We start from the raw sequence: 10,416 nt of genomic DNA, 5'->3' as shown, positions 1-10,416 counted from the left end.
TCATACAACAACAGTTTTCAAGCAAGTTCGGGCAAGGCCCCATTTGAAATTCTGTATGGTAGGAAGTGTCGTACCCCTCTCAACTGGTCTGAAACCAGTGAACGTCAGCTGCTGGGTAATGACTTAATCACAGAAGCAGAAGAAATGTGCAAAGTCATTCGTGATAACCTCAAAGCAGCCCAATCCCGCCAGAAGAGCTACTATGATAGTAAGCACCGTGATTTGGCTTTCGAGATCGGAGATCATGTTTACCTCCGTGTCTCTCCTATGAAAGGTACTCGTCGCTTCGGTATCAAAGGGAAGCTTGCCCCTAGATACGTGGGACCTTTCAAGATTGTCAGCAAGAGAGGCGACCTCGCCTATCAGCTCGAGCTTCCTTCAAACTTTGCAAATGTTCATGATGTGTTCCACGTCTCTCAGCTTCGAAAGTGCTTCAAGACTCCTGACCGCACTGTCAACTTCGAGGACATTGAGCTCCAAGAAGATCTCTCCTATCGTGAGCACCCAGTTCCTATTCTTGAAGAGACTGAACGCAAGACTCGCAACAAGTCAATCAAATTTCTCAAAGTCAAGTGGTCTCACCATTCCGATCGTGAAGCTACCTGGGAACGCGAGGATCACCTCAGTTCTGAGTGCCCGGAGTTCTTTCAGTCCTAGATCTCGGGACGAGATCTTTTCGTAGTGGTGGAGTGTTGTAACACCCCGGATGTAACTTTCCCTATTTGTATCCAACTCTTGCCGTTTCCGGTGTTAAGTTATATTTATTTCTCGGGTTCGGGTCTTTGTCTCCGTGTGTTGTTTTCTTTTTGGTGCATCTCTTATCATGTCATCTCGTGCATTGCATTTGCATACATGTTCATCTCATGCGTTCGAGCATTTTCCCCGTTGTCCGTTTTGCATTCCGGCGCTTCGTTCTCCTCCGGTGGCCATTTCTAGCTTTCTTTCGTGTGTGGGGATTAAACATTTCTGGATTGGACCGGGGCTTGTCATGCGGCCTTGGTTTACTACCGGTAGACCGCCTGTCAAGTTTCGGGTCAGTTGGACTTCGTTTGATACTCCTACGGTTAACCGAGGGACCGAAAAGGCCTCGTGTGTGTTGCAGCCCAACATCCCCCAAATTTGGCCCAAAACCCACCAAACTCAGCTCCATGTCCTAGAGCGTTCGATCACGATCGCGTGGGCGAAAACCGCACCTCATTTGGACTCTCCTAGCTCCACTTATGCCTATATATACCCCCCTCCATTCGGATCTCCTCTTCCCCCGTGCAAAACCCTAAAAAAAAACAGATCCATCTTCCCCCGCGCCGGGCCGGACGTGTCCACCCGCGCCGGACGTTGTCCGCCCCGCCGCCGCCAGCCAACCGCGAGCCGCCACGCGTCCCCGCGGGACCAGATCGCCGCCGCCGTCCCGGCCCGGGAGGCCCAGGAGGGGCCCCCGCGAGCCCGCCTCTCCGCGCCGCCTCTTCCTCTCGGGCGCCGCCGCCTCCCCGCCCTCCGGCGACCGGCGCCGTCGTCGCCACCGACCGGCCACCGCTGCTCCGGGCCCCGCCGCCGGGTGACCCGCCACCGCTCGCCGCCTCTCCGCCGGCCTCCTCGCCGCCACGCGCCGCCACCACCGCACCGGCGCCGCGCCTCCCCGCCGCTCCGGCCGCCCCCACCGGCTCCGGCGAGCCGTTTCCTTGCCGAGGGTGCAGGAGTGTAACACCCCGGATGTAACTTTCCCTATTTGTATCCAACTCTTGCCGTTTCCGGTGTTAAGTTATATTTATTTCTCGGGTTCGGGTCTTTGTCTTCGTGTGTTGTTTTCTTTTTCGTGCATCTCTTATCATGTCATCTCGTGCATTGCATTTGCATACATGTTCATCTCATGCGTTCGAGCATTTTCCCCGTTGTCCGTTTTGCATTCCGGCGCTTCGTTCTCCTCCGGTGGCCATTTCTAACTTTCTTTCGTGTGTGGGGATTAAACATTTCCGGATTGGACCGGGGCTTGTCATGCGGCCTTGGTTTACTACCGGTAGACCGCCTGTCAAGTTTCGGGTCAGTTGGACTTCGTTTGATACTCCTACGGTTAACCGAGGGACCGAAAAGGCCTCGTGTGTGTTGCAGCCCAACATCCCCCAAATTTGGCCCAAAACCCACCAAACTCAGCTCCATGTCCTAGAGCGTTCGATCACGATCGCGTGGGCAAAAACCGCACCTCATTTGGACTCTCCTAGCTCCACTTATGCCTATATATACCCCCCTCCATTCGGATCACCTCTTCCCCCGTGCAAAACCCTAAAAAAAAAACAGATCCATCTTCCCCCGCGCCGGGCCGGACGTGTCCGCCCGCGCCGGACGTTCTCCGCCCCGCCTCCGCCAGCCAACCGCGAGCCGCCACGCGTCCCCGCGGGACCAGATCGCCGCCGCCGTCCCGGCCCGGGAGGCCCAGGAGGGGCCCCCGCGAGCCCGCCTCTCCGCGCCGCCTCTTCCTCTCGGGCGCCGCCGCCTCCCCGCCCTCCGGCGACCGGCGCCGTCGTCGCCACCGACCGGCCACCGCTGCTCCGGGCCCCGCCGCCGGGTGACCCGCCACCGCTCGCCGCCTCTCCGCCGGCCTCCTCGCCGCCACGCGCCGCCACCACCGCACCGGCGCCGCGCCTCCCCGCCGCTCCGGCCGCCCCCACCGGCTCCGGCGAGCCGTTTCCGGCGAGCCCGAGCACGGGTGCTACAGTAACTCCGGCGCCGCCTCGTGAAGCGTGCCGACCCCGATCTGGATCTGGATCTAGGGATCCCCCGGTTGACTTTTATCTCCTAACCCTAGTTTTTTATGCGATGTTTGATTGCTCGTAACTCCGCAACCGTAGCTCCGTTTTGGGCATACGATATATCAAAATCTTCGCCTCGACATGTGCATCATTTCATTCCATTGCATCATTTGCATTTGAGGTCATCTTGTTGCCCAAAATGCTGTTAGTAGGAGGCTTCGTGAGTTAAATTGCAGATCCGTTAGTTCATCATGCACTTTTGTCATTTTTGCCATGTTTAATCCGTGCATGATATGCCTGTGCCCCTTTGGGATGAATTGTTAAGCATTTTGTCTTCTTTCCAGAGGTGCCACCCATGCATTTTTAGGATGTGTGTGTTGTCTTGTGCAAGCTTGCGAAGAGAGGTACCTGAGATTGCTGATTTCAGGGACTTAGTGATTTTCCCTAAGTCTGGGATATTTTAGTTCGTGATGCTATATGTCCAGCTTGTTTCCTAATGATCCGTGCCTCTTTTGAGGATGATCAGTAAGGGAGTTTTGATATTTATGTTATGTCCTATCCATCCATGTCTTTGTTTGCATATGCGGAGTGCTCTAGGTTGACTCAATCGAGCTCAACTTTTGCTTCGTTGTTAATCTGGGCAGATCGTCAACTTGTTTGCGATTTTGCCGATGCTACCGTTAGTGTTCCATGCATGCTATGCCTTTGTTCTTGCCAGATGTAGCTAGAATATTGTGCCTTCTTGCTGGTTATATGCTTGCCTTGCTATGACTTGCACCGTAGTGAGTGCATCGAGCTCGTTTACATGCCTTCGTGAGTTATAATTTCAGCATGTCTCAGTTTTCACTAAGTCTGAAAACTGATTGTGTTCGAGCTATGTTCGTGAGCTCGGTAGAGTATTTTGTGAACCCTTTTGACCCCAGGTCACTTTGGGTCTTTTGTTAAGCTTGTTGAGTAGCTCCATGACATGTTCTTACTTGTCATGTCAGGTCATTTATCATGTTGTTTTGCTGCTCCGAAAAGAGCATCGTGATCTGAAATTTCAGGCTAGTGTTAATTTCACTAAGTCTGGAATCTGTTTTGCATATTCATTGTTGCCATGTTTGTTTGAACCTCTTAATGGATGAATTTGCCTATGGCTCAGTGCTAGTGTTTTGTTAACCATCTTGTGTACATCACTGCCATGTATTTTGTTTTCATGTTTGGTGGCTGTAGCATGTTCATTTCGTTGCATTTAGATGCCTACTTGCTGTAAATCGCAGACCGGTGTCATATCTTAAAACGCTTGCCATTTCCAAACCGTAGCTCCGATTCCAATGATCTTTATATCGTTTTCAAGCGATCTCATCCCCTCTATCCAGTGGCACCCTTGGAATTCCAAGTTGAGGCCAGGTTCATGCATTTCCTGTCATATCTTGCATTTTGCATCCCGCATCGCATCCCGCATAGCATATCATCATTTCATCTCATTGCTTGGTCTTACACGTGGTTGATTGTATCCTTGTTGCTTGTTTGTCTTGTTTGGGTAGAGCCGGGAGACGAGTTCGCTACCGAGGAGCCCGTTGAGTTTGCTTGTGAGGATCCAGTCAACTTTGACAACTGTGCAGGCAAGATGATCATACCCTCGAAATCACTACTATCTTTGCTATGCTAGTTTGCTCGCTCTTGCTATGCCAATGCTACGATGCCTTCCTTTTGCTTGTCAGCCTCCCAATTGCCATGTTGAACCTCTAACCCACCATGTCCTAGCAAACCGTTGATTGGCTATGTTACCGCTTTGCTCAGCCCCTCTTATAGCGTTGCTAGTTGCAGGTGAAGATTGGAGGCCGTTCCTTGTTGGAACATTTATTTACTTGTTGGGATATCATTATATTGCTATGTTGTCTTAATGCATCTATATACTTGGTAAAGGGTGGAAGGCTCGGCCTCTCGCCTAGTGTTTTGTTCCACTCTTGCCGCCCTAGTTTCCGTCATATCGGTGTTATGTTCCCGGATTTTGCGTTCCTTACGCGGTTGGGTTATAATGGGAACCCCTTGATAGTTCGCCTTGATTAAAGCTTTTCCAGCAATGCCCAACCTTGGTTTTACCATTTTCCACCTAGCCTTTTCTTTCCCTTGGGATCTGCAGACTCAAGGGTCATCTTATTTTAACCCCCCCCCCCCGGGCCAGTGCTCCTCTGAGTGTTGGTCCAAACCGTCAGCCGCCGATGGCTACCAGGGGCAACTCTGGGCTGGCCTATCGGAAGTTTGGACAATCTGAGTGTGCCCTGAGAAAGAGATATGTGCAGCTCCTATCGGGATTTGTCGGCACATTCGGGCGGTGTTGCTGGACTTGTTTTAACCTGTCGAATTGTCTTGTTGTACCGGGTTACCGAGTCTGATCGGTGTGTCTCGGGTGGAGGTCTATTCCTTCGTTGACCGTGAGAGCTTGTCATGGGCTAAGTTGGGACTCCCCTGCAGGGATTGAACTTTCGAAAGCCGTGCCCGTGGATATGGGCAGATGGGAATTTGTTAATGTCCGGTTGTAGATAACTTTAACTAGACTTAATTAAAATGAATCAACCGTGTGTGTTACCGTGATGGCCCCTTCTCGGCGGAGTCCGGGAAGTGGACACGGTGTTGGAGTAATGCTTGCGCAGGTTGTTCCTCTAGTTTCTCGCTCGCGCCTTGCCTCCTCTTCTCGCTCTCTTTGGCGTATAAGATAGCCACCACATTGATGCTAGTCGCTTGCTGCAGCTCCACATATACTTGCCTTATCCTGTCCTATAAGCTTAAATAGTCTTGATCGCGTGGGTGTGAGATTGCTGAGTCCCTGTGGCTCACAGATACTACAACTCCAGATGCAGGTCCAGGTGATTCCGCTCCAGGTGACGAGTACGAGCTCAAGTGGGAGTTCGACGAGGACTCTCAGCGTTATTATGTTTCCATTCCTGACGATCAGTAGTGGTTCCTAGTTGGGGTTATCGATTCAGGGCCTTGTCGCATGTTGGGGGTCTTTTCTATTTTGGCGCCGTAGTCGGGCCATGAGTGATTTGTATGATGAATGTTATTTATGTACTCTGATGTGACGTGGCGAGTGTAAGCCAACTATGTTATCTTCCCTGTTTTATTATGTATTACATGGGATGTTGTAATGATTGCCTGACTTGCGACATTGCTTTCAATGCGGTTATGTCTCTAAGTCGTGCCTCGACACGTGGGAGCTATAGCCGCATCGAGGGTATTACAAGGAGAAGGGGGGAGGGGGTGAGGTGACTATATGATTTTTCCAGAGACGTTGGGAAGCCTAAATGTGGAAGTCCCAAGTATTTTTGTTTCCCTGAATCACGACTTTAACTTACATTTTTATTTTTCTCAAAATACTTTCCCATATGTATAGTCATTTGAATATGTTTAGGTAATCGACCGAACTCAAGAAAAAACGCTCTCAAGAGCTCCTCCCGATCCCATGGATTGAGACACAACCAACTTAAAAACGTCAATGCTCGAGGGAGAGCGAATGGAGTGCAAGACATGGTTAGGGAAATATAAGCCATGTTCCTCATTCACGCTTAGGAAGAAATATATGATGTGTTTTGGCCGAGGTGGAGGCGAAGGAAGGGGGGAGATGACATCGAAGAGGAGAAGGCGGGTTCCTCATCAACGACGTCGAAGGAAGGAGGGAGAAACCACACTGCTGTTTGGGAGACTATTTAGGTAATTGGTTGATTTTTTTAGAACACGGTACAGATGCAGACGCTCATATATACGCGCTCATCCCTATGAACACACATACGCGGACCCTTCCGAAAGACTGAGCCGGCATATCATCTTGAGACTGACGAAGTTACCACGACGGGAACGTCTCCTCCTACGAACGCGCACCATCGGAAATCTTGAAATGATGTGAGCGGCAGGATTTAAACCTCGGTGGGCTTGAAAAACCACTGTCCTTCCAACCATTCAACCACAGGTTGGTTGACATAACTGATTGAATTTAAGTAAAGAGATGATCGCAAGAACACCTCCTTCTATTTATCTATAATTCCGGAAACTAGTTTGGCAACTGGCGCCCATGGCTTGAGGCACATCCAACTTAAAACGTCAAAATCTCAAGGGGACCATACGAAATTGTTGAAATTTGCTTACGGCGGGTCGGCCGGCGGGCGTATCTTGGAACGATAAGATTTGGGCGTTCTATTGGTAGCCGGTGCTGCCTGGTCTCCGTAGACCACTCGTAATGGTCTTGTCTCCTAACGGCAAGATGTGTGCTTCTACGGTCCAGGTGCTGCCATGGCACCGATCGGGCAATCAATCGAAAGCTCGAGAAGCGGTGATCGCCAACATCCTCCACCTGTTTTTTCTACTGCTCATCTCCGACAGCAACCCTGCTGCTTGCTTAAGCGTTAAGAGTTCAGAGTCGAGGTCTCCTTTATCCTGTTTTTCTTGCGAGACGACGGTCGGACTCCGGCATCAGTTTCAGTCTTCAGACTTGTTTACTGCACATCATCTGTATGTGTTTTTAATCGAATCCTTCGATTGATTCCGGGAGAAGTTTGCACAGGATTTTATCTGGACCCAGCATTAACTGGAGCAAGAAACTCCCATGACCACATTGACTGAACCACCTTTCTTTTCTACTGAAAATGTGATTAAGAAGAGGAACAACATGTGTCCATCTAATGGGTGATTGATGGATCAGTTAAAACATTTAAACATTTTTCCTCCTCCTGAGTCCATACACCAGCAAACCAGAGATGAGTGCCGTAATAAAACCAATAATGTACCACGAAGCTCTCTACTATATTTCTCGCTCTATGTATGTATGTATGCCATACGGTATGTACGCCCTGATGCATGATTTTGTACAAACGTCGAAGGAAACGAGCACACCACACAGTGCATGCATGACGCTAACCTGGCTTGCACGCACGACCGACCATGTCAAGCCGACCTTAGCTACTTGCACTGGCGGTTCGCGAACGCCTCCGACCTGACGATCCGGTCCATGAGCCTGCGCAGCCGCTCGGCGCCGGGCCCGGGCCGGAGCACCCAGTCCTCGTCGCCGGCGGCGCCCTCGCAGTCCCCGCTCTCGCCGCACCAGCCTCCCCGCACGAACATCCCCGCCCCTGCCGTGCCGTTCCCGCCGCGGCCGCCCAGCAGCTGGGCGTCGATGGCGTCGAGCACGGGGTCGTCGCGCGCGAACTTGCGCGCGAACGGCGCGTCGCTTCGCACCATGCGGTCCATGTCCCCGAGCGTGAGCGCGTGCGGGTGCTGGCGCGGCGGCACGTCCCACTGGATGTGGTGGAGGTCGTGGTTGGCGACGGTGGGCACGAACCGGGGCGCGTTGCAGAGCACCGTCTGGAAGTAGCCTTCCGGCGACGACACGAAGTTGGCGTAGTACATGAGCAGCGTCCGCGGCAGGTTGTCCCACCCCCACACCACGTACTCGGCGAAGTCCCGCGTCAGCGCCACCCACGCCGACCCCGTGTACAGCCGGAACGCCGTCGGCAGCTCCCGCCGCCCGGACGCGTAGAAGATGTCCTGCTTCTTCGACGCGTACAGCCCCGGGTCCACGATCAGCGGCTGCGCGCGCTGCCCCCTGCACATCAAGCCAAGCCACGGTCAGTCGCCGCCGTGGATCGCCGGCCGGAGGGGGGGAAGAAGGGGAGGGGAGGGCGCTCACTCCTTCCAGCCGAGGCGGCTGGTGTGCTCGACGAAGTTGACGTTGCGCGGCAGCGTCGAGAATACGTGCAGCACATCTGCGGTTGGTTGGTCAGCGGATTCGATTATGGTTTATGGATAGATGAGATGGCAATATTTTAAACAGTTTTGCTGGGGAAAAAATGAGGCGCGTACCGTCCTGGGACATGAGCGGGTAGTCGGAGGCGGAGAGGTTGATGAACCAGTCCCAGTCGCGGCTGCGGCGGAGGAGCACGGCGCAGGCGTGCAGGGTGTTGGCCACCATGGTCGGCCCGCGGTAGGTCACCATGTTGGCGCGGCGGATCACCTCCACGTTGCCGACGCGGCGGAAGACGGTGCTGTTGGCCACCCGCGCCGCCAGCTCCAGCCGCTCGCCCACGGGCGCCTCGCGGTCCAGGTGCACCACGTAGAGGTTGCGCGGGTGGTAGAGCGCGTGCAGCGCGCGCCACAGCCGGTCCAGGTCGCCCTTGGACCCGGACACGAGGTACGCCAGCCGCGGCACGCCGGCGCCGGGCGGAGGCGGCGGCGGGGCCTGCGGCTGCTGCTGGGCCTGCGGCGGCTCGACGAGGGCGGCGCGGCCGGCCGGGAGGAAGGAGAAGAAGGAGGCCGAGACGGGGGACAGCGACGACGACGACGTCGTCACGGTGAGCGTGACGGCGAGGAACAGGAACACGGTGATGGCGCCGGAGAGCGCCCACCTGCTCTCGAGCAGCGTCGCCACCGCGCCGCTCGGCAGCAGGGACGACACGCCGCCGCTCGGGAGCAAGGACGAGACACCGCCGATGCCGCCAGCGCGCGGGGACTTGCTCGACGCGGAGTAGTGCTCGCCTCCGCCTCCGGCACCACCGCGCGGAGACTTGGTCGACGGGGAGTACTGCTCGCCCCCGCCACCCACGCCGGAGCCGCGAGGGGAGGTCTTGGCCGACGACGGCGAGTGGTGCTCGGCCCCCATGCCGCCTTGCTCGCCTCGATCGCCCGCGCCCGCGCGCGCGCTATGAATCACAACTGTCAATTCTCCCGAGGATCACGTACGCGAACCGCCACCGAGCCCGCTATGTAGGAATAGGATACGAGGTGCAAAGAAGAAGAATTCCTTGTTGCGATGGACACGGCCGGTGGACCGACGTCAAGTGGGGAGGGGAATTCGGTCGCGAGGTTAGGTCAGGTTAATCCCGGCCCCTTTGATCCGATCAACGGGGCTTCAAAACGAGTGGAATTGAAGGCGATGGCGATGCAACTGAGCAGACGACCCACGATCAGACCTATTGACCAGTTGCTGCAGCACTCGATCGATCAATCCATCAATCCATCAACGACGACAGCGCCTTCGTCACAGAGGACGATGAAACCAATCAGCCAACCAAGAAAAGGAAGATCGAGCGATCTAGTCGAGCAGAGAGAGGGAGGGAGGGAGAAAGTAATGGAGAGTAGATCGATGGTGGAGGAGGGGGGGGGGGGGGGGGGGGGGGTGGCAGGTATTGCGGGGGGAGCGGTTACTATTAATTGTGGCCGGAGACGAGGATCATGAGACGATATATAGTGCGCGGGAGAGACTCGACCGAACAAAGGTTAACATATTTCGGGCGGAGTGGCGCGCGGCGGCCCGGCAAGTGGCGGAGCTGCCCCGGCTAACACGGCCGTTACCCCGAAATACCATCCCATCCACCGCCCCGTACCGTACGCGCCCTCCTCTCCTTCTCCGTACGCAATGCGCTCCCTCCCCCCTGCTCCCTCGCTCCACACACGCAAATATGCTCTCCCTCTCCCTCGTCTCGTTGCTTCTGTCGCATCACAGTGCACCCGATCCTCTCCCACTCGCCCTCTCTCTCGTCCGGAGAAAAGGTCCTCCAAAAGTCTAAACCTTCCCTAATTGTTCAGAATCCCCTGCTTTAAGGGCATCTATGACCGGACGCCTCGTATCCGTTCCGAACACCCGGGCGACCTGCCTCCACAGTAAAAATTCACCCGACCCGCCGCACCAAAACGCAGC

At 54.6% G+C, this 10,416-nt stretch overlaps 1 protein-coding gene across 1 annotated transcript; it reads right to left on the bottom strand.

Annotated features, from left to right (window-relative positions):
* Positions 1 to 7,375: 7,375 nt before the first annotated feature.
* On the bottom strand, positions 7,376 to 9,883 carry LOC125543135 (beta-glucuronosyltransferase GlcAT14B-like). The gene is made up of 3 exons (XM_087546558.1): positions 8,583 to 9,883; positions 8,410 to 8,485; positions 7,376 to 8,325 (listed from the first exon to the last, which is right to left on the bottom strand). Exons 1-3 carry the CDS (start codon positions 9,376 to 9,378, stop codon positions 7,683 to 7,685), a joined length of 1,515 nt encoding a protein of 504 aa, XP_087402684.1. The 5' UTR covers positions 9,379 to 9,883; the 3' UTR covers positions 7,376 to 7,682.
* Positions 9,884 to 10,416: the final 533 nt, after the last annotated feature.

The sequence above is a fragment of the Triticum urartu genome, chromosome 3A (assembly GCF_056163025.1).
Source record: "Triticum urartu cultivar PI428250 chromosome 3A, HENAU_Tu73, whole genome shotgun sequence".
Lineage (NCBI taxonomy): Eukaryota > Viridiplantae > Streptophyta > Magnoliopsida > Poales > Poaceae > Triticum > Triticum urartu.
Note: the sequence above shows the minus strand (reverse complement) of the source record. Positions and strands in the feature narration are given on the sequence as shown.